The sequence below is a fragment of the Panthera uncia genome, chromosome B4 (genome assembly GCF_023721935.1).
Source record: "Panthera uncia isolate 11264 chromosome B4, Puncia_PCG_1.0, whole genome shotgun sequence".
In the NCBI taxonomy this organism is placed as follows: Eukaryota; Metazoa; Chordata; class Mammalia; order Carnivora; family Felidae; genus Panthera; species Panthera uncia.
In genome coordinates, this window is record NC_064809.1 from 18,345,671 (window position 1) to 18,363,585 (window position 17,915).

The following is a 17,915-nucleotide window of genomic DNA, read 5'->3' on the forward strand; positions in this document are numbered from 1 at the left end:
TAAAAATAGAATGTTAAGGGGCACCTTGGTGGCCAACTCTTGATATCAGCTCAGGTCGTGATCTCACAGCCTTGGGATTGAGCCCCACAATGGACTCCATTTTAGCATGGAGCCTGCTTGGGATTCACTCTCACTCCCTCTCCCTCTCCCCCACCCACATGCTCATTTTCTCTCTCTCAAAATAAATAAATAAACATTTAAAAAATAGAATGTTGAAATATGTGGATAGAAATTAATGATCAATTAATGAATTCATTCTTGCATAAATGAATAGTCCCTAAATTCTTTGGACCATTTCCTATCATGAACTCATGAAATTAGCAATTACTTAAAGTTTAGTTACTACTGATTTTCTTGCCACAAGCTTTTCATCAGGATTATGTCTTATACAAATGACATAAAGACTTGGGGGAACCGGAAAAATGTAGCTTTACTACCGTACATAAGAAGCTGTCTTCAAACAAAAAGTTTTTATTAACAACATTTTAAAAAGTAGCTTTTAGAATTATAAGTGTGCCCACTCCATATTCTTAATTTGTATTAGGTTTCTGTCTTCAAGGTCTTACCGGCATTGACAAATTAATTTATCATTGTAATACCACTGAGAAATAGGCAAGCAAGTTAAACTAGAATAGTGTTTACTTAGGATTACAATTCCTCTGTTATTTAAAAAGAGTTAGCAGAGATCACAATAATTAGTCTGAAAACAGATAGCACTATAGGCATAAGAACAATATGTAAAAGAGGCAACAAGAAGTGCCTTGGAAATCTGAGAGGATAGCCCTAATGGAGCCTGATGGTCTGTTCCCAAGAGTATTTTCATGGGGCATGTTGTAGGAGGGCATGATGTGGTTTTAAAGGTCACAGTCATACATGGCTGTACCTGCCATAAATCTGCACCCAACTGTCTGGATTCTCTTCATATACTTCTACAGACTCTTCAAAGAATGTTCCGTTAATTTATCCTTCCCCAGATGAAGAAGTCGTATGCCATTTGTCTGTCTCGAAATTACCATTTCTCCTTTCAGATAATTCACTCCTTTCCACAGAGTGTAAGAAGGTAGCCAATTCAGTTGATTCTAGGTGTGTTGCCCATGCTCTTGAAATTTTCACTTCTAAGCTTTTATTTTGTATTTTGCCCAGACTGTTAATTTAGTTATGTGACAAGTTTCCCAAACCCTTACCCCCTTTACATGGAATATCTCTTAAGGGTTGAGATCCAAGATAGGATAATGCTCAGGGTCTGGTAACTACACCAGGGTTTCAATGCTATGCTTGCTTTTGTTTACAGTGACTTTGTGACAAATTCCAGGGTTCTGGTTAGCCTTTCTGGTTGCAGAAGTGTCCCTTGTTGCATATTCAACTTGGGGTCATTCTTATTTATTTTTCATTACGTAAAGAATGCTTAAGTCATTAATCTTCTCACACCTAACCAAAATAGCTCTTTATCTCAATTGATGGCACAATAGTCCACTAGTCACCCCGCTAGAAACCTGTCCTCTTTCCTAGACTATCCTCCCTCACTCCCGATTTAAATGTCCTTCCAATAATCATAAAATCCTTTCAGTTTTGCTTTCTTTCTTTTTTTTTTAATGTTTATTTTTGAGAGAGACAGAGACAGAGCGTGAGTAGGGGAGGGGCAGAGAGAGAGGGAGACACAAAATCAGAAACAGGCTCCAGGCTCTGAGCTGTGGGCACAGAGCCCCACACGAGGCTCGAACCCAGAAACCACGAGATCATGACCTGAGCCAAAGTCAGACGCCCAACCGACTGAGCCACCCAGGCTTCACTTTCTACCCCTATTTTGACCTATCGCTTCTGCTTCCATGCCTTAAGGTCTCATCTGGCTAACTTCCGTTTGTCATTTTAAAAGAGTTTCAGTGACATCTCCTCTGGGTTAGGTCGCCTGTCTTGGGCCTTACTCTGCCCCTGCCTAGCCCTATTGTTTATCCTTAGGTGATGTTCTCCTGCACCACTTTGTGAACTCCTCAAAGGAAGGAATGGGTAGGACCTATTGACTGTTGTATCCTCAGCCTCTGATTTAGGGACTGGTATATATAAGGTGCTAAATAAATGTTGTCAACTGGATGAATGAATAAATAAAACTTTTCTTCAGTGACCCGCATGCCTGTTTTATATACCACACTGAGGAAAAATAATGATCTAATTACCCAGGGGTAATGATATTGAATATATAATCATTTAGTGTCAAGGCACTCCCTGAAAACAAACAAACAAACAAATAAACAAAAACCACAAAGCACTCCCTGGGGGAAGAAAAAGCACTCTATAAAATTCCAGAGCGTTTGTTTTTCCTGTTTATGTTTTAATATTTTTCAGTTATGTGTTTTAAGGAGGGATAATAGTAATTTTCAAAAACTTGCCTTTAGGTATGACTTTTCTCATCACTTTGTTTTAGCATTGCCATCGCTGTCCACTACATGTGGGTTCAAATTCTAGTTTTCCTCTTAAGCTGTTCTTAACCACTCTGACACTAAGTTAGTTTCACTTTGATGCAGTTACTGTCTGAATCTTATGCAGTTGCTTTATGTGAGTCTGTATATGTAGAGAATGCTAGGTAGGATATCGTAAGAAGGCATACCTTGAGCTAAGAAGTCAAAGTAGCAGTTTCTGCGGATGTGACCTAGCTAGTCCCTGTTGATGCTTTGTCCCATATCCCTTCTGCCTCCTTGAGTTCACCTGAAACCATGGAGGGCAGTTCTAATATACCAGCAACTTACCAGCTCAAGTGCTGTGTCTCTTCTTTCTGTCTGAAGGCACAAGCACAGGGAGTCTGGGGGCGGAGGGGAATTAACCTCCAGTCGGTAGGAGATGGGAGTTAATGGATAAATGTCCCAGCCTCCTGACATCCAATGAGAAGATTCTAAGGCATGTTTTCCTTCTTGTTTCTCAGAGGCTCTCCAAGAGGAGAACTAGCTATAACAGTAACATACCTAGAAGTGTATCTACTACTGATTGCTCTTTTCCTTGTCTGGCTTTTCCCTCTTTCTGGAGCAAATACTTCCTGATTACTTTCCAAACAAACCATCTGCCCCTAAATCCTTATGTTGGAGTTGGTATTTGGGGTGCCAATCAAACTAAGCCAAGGCTTAAAGAATATGGAAGCCATGGCCAACCAAGTTTGAAAGACTGTGACAGTCATAAGCGACAGCTTGTAGCAGTACCAGAACCAACGCTTAAAGGTGGCAGGTTCAAGGGAACTAAAAGAAAGCTCTAGAAGACTTGCTGGAGCAGAAAATGTGAAGGGAAAAGTGTGAGGTAGCAGGGGCCAGTTAGTGTTGGGCCTTAGAACACATTGTCACCATTTTGACATGATTTCAGAGAGGGTTGGATCTGGATTGAATGATTTCAAGTGGGGGAGTGATGTGCTAGATAATATGGAGAATGACTTCTAGGGGAATTGGAGCCAAGCCTAGGAGGAAGTTTTTAGGAACCTACATTTGGAAAGTATTATCCACAGAGAAATGGTGGATTTCACCGTTATTGAGAAGGTGGCATCTTTCTAAATTTGCATTGCTATCCCTTCAGTGTCCGTGAAGCGGTCATGGTGGTAACTGGGGTAAACTGGTCCTTTACACAGGGAAGCATTTCAATCATTGATACTGTTCTTCAGAATAATATATTAACAAAATTTCCTTGAGAATGTCTTTATTTCTCAAGAAAAGTCAAACTTACATATGTGTGTGTGTCTCATTCTTCTTTTAAAAATATTGAAATGTGTGGTGGCAGAGACACTAATATCCTATTCCTCTGGTTCATCTTTGGGAGAGTAATTGATAGCATTTGTGAGTAATACATATTTAAACCAAACTCCTGCTCTGGAAGTAAGGGTTCCGAAGGGTGATGAATTTTACCAGTTTGCTCATGAGCATGGAAATAAATTACAACGATGAAGAACAATATACCACAGCAAGCGCCTTTATAAAATTATTTTGGATGTCTTTTATGAGATACCCAATTTTGCCATTGGAAGCTTTTATTTTAGGGTTATTAGTAACCACTCATTTCGGTTAGTGCCGTGAAAATGGGTTTTGTTGTTCCCATCAGTCAGCATAAAATAAAAATGGTGATAAACCCTCTCGGAAGATGCAGCTTTCATTACAAAGGAGGGAATGAAAACCTAATTGAAAGTTACTGTAAATTTTGAATCATTAATTTCATGCCAAATAAGTCATTAGAAATCTCTGATGGATGTAAAAACGTGATCATTTGCAAAATTGGAATGAGCAAAATTCAATCTAGATATACTTCTCTATTTTTTTTTAATTTGTATATTGGGAGAGCTGTAATATAGACTGTTGAATTTCAACATGAAAACCTTTTGCTGTAGGTAATTGGTGTGTGCTTTTGGGCTCTAAACCAGGTAATTAATTTCTTTCTGGCTCCTTTTATTTCAGTTGGTCATTTTTGTTATAACTCACTTTTTTCTTGCTTCTTGCCTAATAATAATATATCTGGTTTGTATCACTTCAAACATATGAAAAATCTAAGGTTTTTTGTTTTGCTTTGTTGTGTTTTGTTTTTATTTTACTGTGTATATTATATATATTTATTATATAAATTATGTGTGTATTTAATATATAAATATATGATATAAAAATATAAATACATATTTTATAAATAATACAATAATAAGTAAAACTACATATATATGTATGTATATATGGTCCCTTTTTTCGAACAAAGAGGGGTGAAATTTATGAGCTTTCTTCTTAAGTCTCTCCAGTTTTCTTCTAAAGTAGTTAAGTAGGCAAAGTAGTTCTCCAATAAGCAGCATTTTTTATTCTTTGACTCTGTGCTTTGTAAAGTGGACATAATATACCAAATACAGAGAGTTTATTGCACCAAAAATAAAAATATCTGCAGGTCTAGATCAGAGTGCAAGCTATCTTGTTACATGAAACCTCCTTTCATTATGAAATGTACAGAAGACAAATTGAATACATAATTACATAAAATAAATTTTTTTCTGCCTTATTCAGTGAAACTTGATAGATGACATGTTCTACTGTGTTGGAGAAAACTAATCAAACTAAAAACAGAATCCTAAAATTAATTGCTCACCATGATGACTGAACTGATTCTCAGTGGACGACTAAGAGAATTGGAGAGAATAGCCTGAATCACAGTTGAAAGTTCCAGATTCTTTTTGTAAGGGAAGAACAGACCAATAGACCATCACAGTCAACTTTTTTCTTCTCACATACTTCTTAATTACCAGAGAAAAGAAATCCTTTATTACCACCAGGGATTCAAGGTCGAACAGTCAACTACAATAATAGTAGTTCAAAGTAGAAGTATCATTTTTTTTTTAACTGGAAGGCTTTCATTTTACATTTACGATTATGTACATTATTGATTTTCTTTTCTGGTTGTTGTTCCTTGCAGAGAGTGAATCTGTCCTTCGATTTCCCATTTTATGGCCATTTCCTACGTGAAATCACTGTGGCAACTGGGGGTAAGTGTTTTTCTACCCATCCACCCTAAATAATCTACAGTTTCACTATAGTTATTTTTAATTTACATTTCAAGAGGGACATTTATTGGGAAAACCATTGCCTTCTATCACAAAGTCATGGGTGTAAATCAAATCTAAGAAAGAGTATAGCTATTGGAAAAACTTCAGCAGAAAAAAAAGGTGGAGTTATAATTTTCAGCTTAGATTCATCTGTTTTCTTTATACTTTTTTTTCCTTCTTTTTCCTTCTATGTTTTAATTCATCTTTGGTAATATGGTAAGACTGCATAAATGGGAATAGACCTAGAAAAGAAAAAGGTGTTTAAGGAACCTGCTGCGGTATTTTTCTTTCTTTTAATGTATGTAATTGATTAATATAAATATGTATACACACATCCTCATTATATTACCTTTAATTATTTGCCCCCCCCCCACTCTTTAATACCACCTATGTTGACTGGCAACTAATTTGAATTTTAAAAGTAAACACTGAGATTCAGTTGGGATTCTTTTAGTTTTATTTTTCTGCACAACCTTTGGATATTAGTATAGAGATTAGCAATACTCTTGAAAGGCAATTATCGTTTTTTTAGTATATCCCAGAAGTCAGAAAAATTTAATCCTTGAGTGCTACTAGCAGAGATAAGCAAAAGGCCAGAGAATATCCCTGTGTTCTGAGGGAAAAACATAAACATGGAAGCGTAAGTCAAGAAATAAGTTAAAAGAAAACCAGAGGTGGAATGGAGTCTACATACAGAGAACCCATGTCTAATGCACCTTAGACAGGAGTCCCTTTCCTTCACCAGGTTTCATTATTGATATTCTGAATGGTAAGGAAGTCATGTGGATCACTCGTGCCACATTTTAATATAAAATTTAGAAGATACATAGGATTCAGAATAAGACTTATAATCAGAAATATCAACAAACAAACAAAAGTTTTTGAGCACCTACTCTGAACAATGGGAAATAAAGCTATGTCTGCCTTGGGATTATATAGCCTAGGGGACTATTAGAGTGAAGCAGAATGTGGGGGTTCCTTAGAAAATACATATGATGAAATATGGGTTTCCAGGGATGACAAAGCTGAGCCATCTGTGAAAGTCCGGTAAGACTTTATAGAAAAATTGCTGTTTATGATATTTCTTAAATGATGTCTCAGTTTCTGTGGTTATGTAGGGAAGGAAGGGTAGGTCCCACGGAAGAACATCTTGAGTAAATACACAGAAGAAGAAATGGGTAAGGTGTATGTAGGATAGCAAATAATTGAGTTTGAGAGAAGCTGGGAGTAGATTTACAAAAAAAAAATGTGGCATATTAAGAAGAGAAAGGTAGATTGGGACAATTTTTTTATTGCCTCAAGAGTCTATGTGAGTCATTAGTCCTTAATTAGTAAGTAATAAGCTTTAAGAAGCTGAACCCAGACGTTTGTATAATGCCTTCAAGTGTAAAAAGACTGGGTTGCTACGTATAATTGGAAGAATATTGCAATAGTTTGTGTGGCACATATTGAGAGCTTTGGCAAGTCTGTGGCTTTTTCAAATCAAGGGAGAGAAATGATGCTGTCAGCAGAAATCACAAACTCAAGCAGAAGAGCTGGTTTTAGGGAACGCCAATGGCTTCAGTTCTGACACTATTAAATTTTGTGTAAAGAAAGGACTAAATATAAGCAAAATTCCCACAAGGACCATGTCTTTTTGAGCTTGCCATGCATTTCTGTGCTAGTATGATGCATGGCACTTAATAGACATTTAATTAATGTGTTGAAGGATTGAGAGAAAAGGAAAAAGGTAAAAATGAAAGATGGCCCCCGACGCTATGAATTACATCATGCTTCCGAGCATCTTTGAAGTATGATATGAACATGGCTATTTTATAAGCTGGACATTAAGCACATTTTCTAACATCTGAATTTTAAAAAGTGTTCCACTGAATTTTAAACAGTGAATTATTAACCACGTTTGTTCAAAATCTTTACACACGGTGGGCAAAATAACGGACCCCTTTGATTTTCAGCTTCTCAAATTGTTTTATCTTTAAAAGTCATGTCGGTGATTCAGCCAATATGAACTAAGATTTCCCTTAGCTGAGTTGGTAGGAAAGAAACCCAAACAAATAGCTATGTCATCTTTACTGCTTCAAAGTACCAATTTCCTTTGAAAAGATCCTCAAGATAAGTGAAAAATCTGGTATCTTAAATGATCTCCATCTTCTTTGAAGAAAGCACTAATGTAAAGAAACATTTTTTTCTCTCTACTTAAAACATGCTAGCATCGAACTTGCACATATAAATCTACACCCTGTTTAAAGAGGCATAACTGAGATAATTTAGACACTCACCTGGGTTTCTTCAAAACAAAACAAGAATCTCCTGTAAAAGTTTTTGACTAAATAAAAAGCTTGTTTGTGCGTTTATTGTTTATTTATTCAGTCACTATTGATTGAACCCCTACTGTGTGAAAGGCACAGGATGTGATATTTCACTGTATCCAGAGAAGGGTAAAATATGGATCCTGCTCAGGATCTTAGAATCTAAGAAGAGGAAGGAGCGGGGGGCCTGGGTGGCTCAGTCGGTTGAGCACCGACTTGACTCAGGTCATGATCTCATAGTTTGTGAGCTCAAGCCCTGCATCGGGCTCTGTGCTGACAGCTCAGAGCCTGGAGCCTGTTTCAGATTCTGTGTCTCTCTCTCTCTCTGCTCCTCCCCTGCTCGTGCTCTGTCTCTCTGTCTCTCTGTCCCTCTCTCTCAAAAATAAATAAACATTAAAAAAATTTCTTTTAAGAAGAGGAAGGAGTATATAACTAAGCGTCAGAGGACGCTGACTGTAAATACTGGAGGGGCAGAAGGTTGCTCCCAGGCCATTCCCGTTGGGCCAGTCAAGAACGGGTTTGTCACACTGGCCTTGAGGGAAGGTAGAATTTTAGTAGGCAGAGAGGCAGGTTGAAAAAAACATGGGGAGGGAAGGGGCATTCCAGACAAAGGGATGCTGAACTAAGGGACAGTGCTGAACCTGTAGCCAATATATCTGGAGGACTGTCACGTACATCTGTTTATCCCGATTGGAGGGTTGGAGTTGAAGTCTAGCAAGGGGAGATGAGAAGAGTGATGTGAAATACCTTGAATATTATCGATTTGATGATATCCAGCAAGTATCAGGGTTTTCTGAGTAGAGAACAGATCTGGCCTGTGCTGGCCGTGGAGAGCAGGGTAAGGCGAGGGCGGCCAAGGCAAAGAAAGCAATTAGCAACAGGGCTTTTGGTATTTCTGCATGGATCGTGGCACCTAAACCAGGGTGTGTGCAGTGAAGAAGGAGAGACAGAGTCAGTGCAAGACACATCGCTGAGCTCTTTAATCACTGTGGTTGCAAAGGTTTCCAGGCCACAGGATCCATTAGGATGCGGCGAGTAAAGCTAAGAACCTCTTAATGGGGGACTTCTGAACCACAGACTTTTGATGGGTGCCGTCTGTGATTGACTAGGTGTGATAGGCAGGTGGACCCTCCTGACAAATGCTCGTCACATTAGAAATCTTGAAAAGTTATTACCCATGAATGGCTTGGGAGAAAAATTGAAACCACGGGTGAGGTTAAATCCAGTTGACCGCAGACCATTCTAAATAGACCCGGGACTGGGATTTTTTAAAGAGGGACGCATAGGTGTCTGTGAAACAAATGAATATTTTATCGACTGTCAGTTCTCCTCAACTGTATCTACAGATGTCTCTTGAACCTGTTTTTACATTGGATTTGGGAAAAAGAAAGTGAAATGTTAAAGTGGATATTTTAAGGTACAATCTCCTTCATTCCTACTACGCTGTTTTCCCGTTTCCCATGCCTCCTTAAAATGCAGCCCCCACCCCTCTTCTCTCTCGCTGTTCACATAGACCCAAATTTCTTTACGACCGAAATGAGCTTAAAGATGTCTTGTGTCATTGCTAAGATCAACACCATTTCAAAACAGAAAATGGTTTAACAATACAGACATATATATAATTTATTGTGACCCGTCTTTGTATTTAAATATACATATTTCATTATGAATAAACTTAAGTTTCAAGCAAAAAATGTAAACAAAAACTTAAGCTTTGACCATTCATTTATAAATTATAAAAATGAATCTTTGTTTATTAAGCATTTTAATTTTCAAAAGCTTCAGTCATCCATACAAATAACGCACAAAGTGAATTAGAAACACCATCTTATTTTCTGGTTCACTGGTAACAGAATCTGAAAGCATTCATTTATCTTTCTATTTCAAAAATACTTCAGAATATAAATATTTCAGGCATTAAAAAACTAGTGTTTTGTGCATCTCATAAAAATATTTCCATTAATGGCGCCACTAAGCTGTGTTGTTGGCATATCACACTGCCTTCATTTTCTCTCTAATACTCTAATTGGTTATTTTTTATTATTAGGCTACTAAGGTGATATTTTAAGTGTTTCAAAAAGCAGATTTAAGTATGGCGATTTGATTTTTAATTCCTGTGACCACCACTTATAATGACATTTTTTTCATGAGCCCATCATGGGAACCCAAAACTACGATGAGAGAAAAGGCAGGGGTGGGTAAGAGGTACTTTAAATAACAGGAAAGAGAAGGGTTGACAATATCCAGACATTTTGGGCCCCAGAATTTAAGTACGTAGACAGATGCCGGTTCATAATTAAAATTGTGTGTGGAATTGCCGACAGTTGCACATGAGATCAGGAACCAAAGATGATATAAATTTAAAAGATAATGATGAATATGTATTACTTACCTTGACTGAATGAAGGATTTGCCCTCCCTTTCCTTCTACATGAATTTCTAATTGGAGGTTCAATTCAAAAAAAATGTTTAGAATTTTTTCTCAGGGTACGAAACAGTTGTATTCACACATCTTTCTTTTTCCAGTTTTTTTGGATATTAACTGACATGCAGCACTGTTTAAGTGGAAGGTGTTGAATTTTAGATCTATTTTATTTCATTTGCCGTATGGTAACTAATAAGATATAAAATTTTCATTATGTAATCAGTGTTTAATATACGAAAAATCAGTGCATGGCAGTAAAAAAGTCAAAAGGCAAAAGTAAAATATATATCTTCCTTCTTTCCCTGCCTCCAACTCCACCTGTTCCCTTCCCACAAAAAAACTGCTCAAATTTAGACTAATTTCTTAAATTTGGTCTATAATCATTTGGGTGGGGTTTTTTTTCACTTTTAAGTACCCAATAAAAGAGGTTTAACATGAAAATGTAGTGCAAATTGTTTTGATTAGGTTTTCCAGAAGTATATTAGCAAATCTTCCAGCTTCTTTTTTGTTCCCACTTTCAAATAGTAATATTTTAATTGCAGTCCCAAGTAATATTTCATGCGTTTTAGAGGGACTTGATTAATAACAGTTATAAAAGCTTTTCTAAGACTGGAAGAGAGTTAGTTATTACTCATGATGATCGATTTATAAATACCAACCCCATCGTCTTTCAAATATATAACCTCAGAGGACAGAACAGAATGCATCTATTAACTTTCTGAATCTAGCAAAAAAGTCAATGTGGAGTTATTTGCCTTTTAGTATTATTATTACTATTGTTATTATTATTAAGAGAAAGCAGAAGTTATGGGTTTCTGGAGGTGTGATGCATGGAGGGAAAGTACTGAAAGGATGGATGCTGGACAAAAGTAAATCCATCCCATATGATTCATTAATTTAAAGTAACAAACAAGGGCTCAAGGGATTCTGAACAGAAAGATAAGTTTCGTGATGTCTGCTCTGCTGTATCTAAATGATTTTCTGTGAAATACCTCAGAAAACCTGAGCGAGTTCATTGTCAGCAGCCCTCCTAGATGATTAACTCTTCCCCAGACTGTCTAGTGTCCAAACGTAGATGCAGCAGATGCACCAACATTACATTTCTTTTCCCTGTGGCTTGATGAATTGCATGCTCTGAAGCTGTTCTGTTTCTCCTATGCATCAGCACGTCACACGTCATTAGCACTGGCTTCTTGGGACTGAGGGTAAGTGTGGTTGGAGATTAGAGCCTTAGGAGATCCGGAGAGAGACCACCCAGGAGATAGACTTGAGTCAATAGCAATGAGTAAGAGAAATACGAGAGGCAGAAATATGGGTAGAACAAAGGAAGAAAATTATAGAAAAACAAAAAGGAGAGGACCATCGATGCGTGATGCTGAAGTCATGATTGCAGACAGGAATCTGGAAGGTTGATCAGCCAGGATGAAAGTGTGGGTGAAAAGCACATTCTCCAGGTTTAGCGCCTTCTTTTGCCATAACAGTCACAGAGGAGTCCACACATCACTACTGCTTAGACATTCACTTAGGAACATTTGCCTCTGGAAAAAAGCATCATGTATCCTCTCGGGGATCCAGACTTTATTTGAAACATTGGCAACAAATATTTTGCTTGCATCCTGTCCTAGTCACTGCATCAATAATTCAGAAAAATAACAATATTGCACAGATGCTCAAATAGATCACCCAGTTGAAAACAAACGGAGTCTAGGTAACTAATTAATAAAGTCGCAGTATACAGCAGCTGCTCCATTGTCCAATCCTGGTAAGGAAGGGGAAAAAATAATGAGCAATGTGGGACTAACTAACTTTTGGACTCCAGCCATTTCAGGAATAAATTCAAAAGAGCTCCCTTAATTCCTCCTGAAGCCAGCAATTGAAATTCAGTTTTTTTTGGAGAAACAATCTGGCATCTAGGTTAAGATAAATGTATTTGAACCAGAATGTATAGGTTCATAAGTCAAACTAGTGATAGCTATTGTGATCTTTAGCAAATTCCTTTTTCTCTCTTGCCTCAGTTTTCCAGTCTGTAAAATAGCATAATAAAAGTACCTAGTTCAGAAATAATTTTGTTCAAGATTAACTAATAATACGTTATCAATACCTATTTCATAGAAAATGCTACAGTAATAGCATATATCATTATTATTATTATTGTCATTATTATTATTGCTATGCCTTTTTATATGTAACTTTTCTCTTTTATCCTTTACAAAATACCTCCTCTGTAAAGCTGTGCTTGCTTGTTAAAGTAGTTTGTTGTTTTCCTTGATGACATTATCCATAGCTCAGAGGGTGTTCAGGAACCTAACTTGTCATTATCTCTAACAGCTCCTTTTAAAGGTTGGCTCACCCATTCATGAGTGGGAGGTATAATAGGATCTTGATGACTTGGGATGTACTCTTTATCAGCGTAGGTATATCTGTCACCTCTAACTGCAGTACAGAATCTCCTCTAAAGACACTCTGTGACTCTGAGTGTCTGAAAGGCTCACAAAATGTAGCCATTTTGGAAGGCAAGGTAGAAGAATCTTGAAATGTTCCTCCAATTGTGGTATGATAGGCAGTAACTGGATAACAGGTATTATTATAATCAGCAGGCCACATGCTTTTTAATCTACCCTTTGTATAACAAGAATGTTAAGGACAGATCATCAAAGCATAAAGTTAGCTATGGGTAACTGATGGTTTTGCTAATTGCTAATATTGCAACTTGAAAATGTATTGAAGACCCACCCACAAATGCAAAATTAAATATTTGTTTAAATTTATGTGTGATGTGTTGCCTTTGAGTTAGGAAACAGATTCCTTTATGTGTGCCTGTTCTTTCAATGCCAATCTTTATTTTTTTAGGATCCTTCCTTATTTTTTAATACTTTACAGAAAAACAGTAGATATAATGTGAAAACGGCTCAGAACTTTGTTCTCACTTCAACTGATGCAGCTGTAAGGCTGAAACATAGTATTAAAAATAATAATTCTAAATGTTTTGTTGGCTATTTCTGATGGGGTTATGGTGAGTTAAGATTACATTGTTGGTCTGACTAGCTGGAGGGCTACGGAGATATTTTCATTTAATCTGCTTGGATTATTGTTCAAATGAGAGGTTTCTGCTGAAAGCAAAGAAGATTTAAAAAAACACCTTTTAATTGGTTTATTATCAATTTTAACAGCTACTTTAAAAAGCAAGCATCATTTTAGTTAATAACTTGCAGAGAAAAATCCATAGTACTTTTAGATTACGCTAGAAAAAATAGAAAATTAGGAGAATTTGGAACAACTAGATTTTGCAAAAAAAGATATATTACATAAATGTTAAAGAGTAAAAACCCTTTAATTTTTTTAATTGTGGTAAAATATACATAGCATAAGATTTACCATTTATGGGTTTACTCTTTATGAATTTTTGTCGTTGGGCTCAGCTCTGACATTTTGTTTTTCTCCTGGTTCTTTTTTTTTTTTTTCTTTGTTTAAAATGGTAATTCTTTAAGTAACTTATCAATTTGCCTCCAAAATGCATTCAAGGGGGCGCCTGGGTGGCTTAGTCGGTTAAGTGTCCAGATCTTGGTTTCAGCTCAGATCATGATCTCATGGTTTTCTGAGTTCAAGTCCTGTGTCGGGCTCTGTGCTACCAGCCTGCTTGGGATTCTCTGTCTCCCTCTCTGTGCCCCTTTCCACTCGTGCTCTCTCTTTTTCTCTCAAAATAAATAAATTTTTAAAAAATGCATTCAAAGCACAGCTACTCCCCAAAGCTTTACACCAGTGCACTCTTGTACACAGTATTTACTCTTCTCACTTTTGACCTTTCTGATTCTCAATAATTAGAGATTATCTTGGAGAAGTTTTTAAAGCTGTTTCTTTAGCATTAGATAAAATTGAATAAAAGCAATTATATAATAAAACTGATTATATAATCCTAACCACTATTGAGTTTAAAAAAATAAGACATTTATGTAACTAAAATTTAAAGTGACAAGACTGTGTGTTAACATGGAAAGAACACTTAGTGATAACCAAGATATAAAATTTTAATCACATACAATAGTATTTATTTTAAAACACCATGTAAATCAGAAGGGAAGGTAATGCTGGTTGTTCTGTAATGGTGGCAGTAAGAGTGGCTATTTTTCTGTTTCCTAGTTTCCAAATGTTAAATTGAAAATTAAACTATAAAATTAAGTTATTTCAATTCTTATATTTATTTTTGTAAAAAGTACTTAGGAGGGAGCACCTGGGTGGCTCAGTCGGTTAAGTGGCCGACTCTTGATTTCAGCTCAGTACACGATCTCACATTTCATGAGTTCAAGCCCTGCTCGCAGCCTGGAGCCTGCATGGGATTCTCTCTTTCCCTGTCTCTACCCCTCCTACTCTCTCTCTCTTTCAAAATAACTACATAAACTTTACAAAAAAAGTACATAGGAGTCTGATTTCTTTTCAATGTAAATGGCTACCAATTTAACACTATTTATTTTTTTTTTATTTCTCCCACTGATATACAATGCTACTTACACGCTAAACTCTATTATTTTCCATAGGATTTGAAATATATTATGCAGATTAAACTGATTTATTCTATCAGAAATATAAAATACACTAGAAGAAAACTGGAAAGAATTACTTTGTAATTCTGAAATTGGGAGCACTTTACTAAGAATAATACAAAACCCAGAAACCATAAACTAAAATAGTAATACAAACTACATATGTTAAAATTTGCATATATTAAAAACTCATGGCATTTAAACATCAACAATTAAGAAAAAGGAAATAACAACCTAGGAAAATATTTGCAACACACCTGACATTCGATGGGTATTTTCCTTAATATATAAAGACGTAGTGTAAGGAAAAGATAAATATGGAAACTAAGCAGTGAGCAAGTGACAGAGGCAGGTTATTAAAAAGGAATTATAGGAACTTCTGATTTTAGCTCCCCATTATAAAGATCTTAGAAGTTGTTACTGCTAATCTAACAACAAGAAAAAGCTACACAGGCTGAAAATCAATAACTTTCATTAGACCCAACAGAGAGCTGAGATTACAGGACAAATCACCATCCCCATTTGGAGAGATAAGTGTATCCAGGGATTATAGTGGGTATCTGATTACCTAGAGCAGAAGCCCCTGGCACTACAAATTGGTAATAACACCTAAATGGTAATTTCCAGAGTTGAAGTGTGGATTAGCCTGAAAGTAAGGAATTCTTGGAGTCTGCAGTGTTAGGGGCGCTACTCAGCTTCTATGGGCTTGACCTCTAAGAGCCCTATCTGGTTCTGAGAGTGAAAATCTGAAAAGCGTCCCCTCATGGCTCTTTTGGGAGAGAGGAAGAGGAATCATAGTAAAATACATGCAGAACTTTCTCCAAAACAAAGGCCTAATCTTCAGGGAAAGATTGTTTTGCTAGGGCCTTAGCCTAGCTAGAGGACACTTATTTTTCTCACTAGGGCTGCCTGGAACCTTCCTGCCTCACATAAGGGAAAATAAAAATACATGGTCAACATGAGTCAGGGTTTCCAGGAAATAGACTGGGAATGCTACAGCCTACAGCAGGAGGCAGGAGAAAATGATTCCACTAGAAACACGCTTTGAAGGTCACAGCCCAAAGACATAGGCCCATTAAAAACTGAGAAACTTCTAAAATGGAAACATGAAGGGGCATCTGGTGGCTCAGTAGGTTAAGCACCCAACTTAGGCTCAGGTCCTGATGTCTCAGTCCATGGGTTTAAACCCCACGTTGGGCTCTGTGCTGACAGCTCAGAACTATCTTCCTCTTTGGATTCTGTGTCTCCCTCTCTCTCTGCTCTACCCCCCCCCATGTGCTATCTCTCCAAAGTGAATAAACGTTAAAACAACTGTTATTAAAAAAAAATGGAAATATGAAGAAAAAAAAGAATGGGAAAAAAAATCAAACATCCAAGAACTGTGGGACAATAATATAAAGATGTAACATATACGTCATTGTAATCTCAAAGGAGAAGAAAGAGAGCATAAAAGAAGAAATATTTAAAGTAAAAATGGCGAACAACTTCCCAAAATCAATGGCAGTCATCAAACCAGGAACTCTGCAAACACCGTCCAGGAAAACAAACAAATAAAATAACATACCTAGGCATATAATTTTAAACTGAAAAATAAATAAATAAATAAATAAATAAATAAATAGGAAAATCTTGAAAGAAGCCAGAGAAAAACCACACCCTACTTCAGAATACCCAATCAGTACCCCTCAAAACTGACGTGGTCATCAAGATCAAAGGAAAGTCTGAGAAACTCTCACAGTCAAAGGAGCCTAAGGAGACATGACAACAAAATGTAACATGATGTCCTAGATGGGAATCTGGAACAGAAAAAGGACACGATGTAAACACTAAGCAAATCTGAGTATGTTTACTTAATAATTTTGGTGGTTAAGCACGTATCATGGTTTCATTGATTTTGGACAAAGATACCATATGAATAGGTGATAATGATATGGGGAATAGGGTGTCCAGTTTATTTATGGACTGTGCATTACCTTCGCAACTTTTCTCTAAATCTACACCTATCTTAAAGTAAAAAGTTTAGGGGCGCCTGGGTGGCTCAGTCGGTCAAGCGTCTGGCTTTTGATTTCAACTCAGGTCAAGATCTCCCAGTCATGGGATTCAGCCCTGTGTCAGGCTCCATGCTCAGCATGAAGCCTGATTGGGATTCTTTCTCTCCCTCTGCCCCTCTCCCCTTCTCATGCTCTTTTTCTCTCTCTCTAAAATAAAAACAAAATAAATTAAGTTAAATTCAATTAAAATTTCATTTTTAAAAAAGGAAATGCACGTGGCTGTTAAACATGGAACAGCATGTAATCTCACTCCCAATAAGAGAGATGCAAAGTAAAACTATGATAATATAATATAATTTCCACTCCTGTGGATTGAAGAGATTTTAAAAGAGCAAGTTAGATAAATCAGAAACACTTTTTAGGGTATGGAGAAAAAGATACCCTCAAGTGTTGCTGGTGTTATTATCTATTAAAATATAAAATGTATACCTGACATTGTCATTTTCTATTTCTAAAAATGTATCCTGTAGGTGCACTCCCACATGTGTGAATTAATGTATAAGGATATCTATCGCTAAAGATTGGAAACAACCTGAATATCCATCCGTAAAGATGTTCAGGTTAGGCACAGGTAATCTAAATGATTATGTGCCCACAGAATGGAATATCATGCAGTCTTTAAATAGAGTGAGTTATTCTCTGTGACTTAGTGAAAAAAGCAAGGTGAAGAACAGTGTCACACGATATATGTACGTGTATGCATGCATACATTTACAGGTATGTATTTATGCACACATAAACTACCTCTGAAATGATTTGGAAGAACATATATATGCTTTCAAGTACGTAGAAAAATCTGGAAGGATGTACAAAAAACTGTTAATAGTATTGATTCATAGAAGAATTGGTGAGGAATGTCTGGGTGGCTGTTGGTTGAGCATCCGACTCTTGATTTCAGCTGAGGTCATGATCCAGGGGTCATGGGTTTAAACCCTGTATCAGGTTCGCACTGAGCGTGGAGCCTGCTTGAGATTCTCTCTCTCTCTCTCTCTCTCTCTCTCTCCCCTCTCTCCCCCCCCCGCCCCTCTCCCCAGGTGGCACACTCTTTCTCTC

The 17,915-nt window shown here is 36.9% G+C and overlaps 1 protein-coding gene across 1 annotated transcript in view; it reads left to right on the top strand.

Annotated features, from left to right (window-relative positions):
- The window catches only part of PLXDC2 (plexin domain containing 2), a 446,547-nt gene that overhangs the window by 241,996 nt on the left and 186,636 nt on the right, over positions 1–17,915 (top strand). Inside the window, exon 4 of the mRNA XM_049624674.1 lies at positions 5,410–5,479. Coding sequence (XP_049480631.1) covers positions 5,410–5,479 — 70 coding nt within the window. The remainder of the gene's footprint in view (positions 1–5,409; positions 5,480–17,915) is intronic.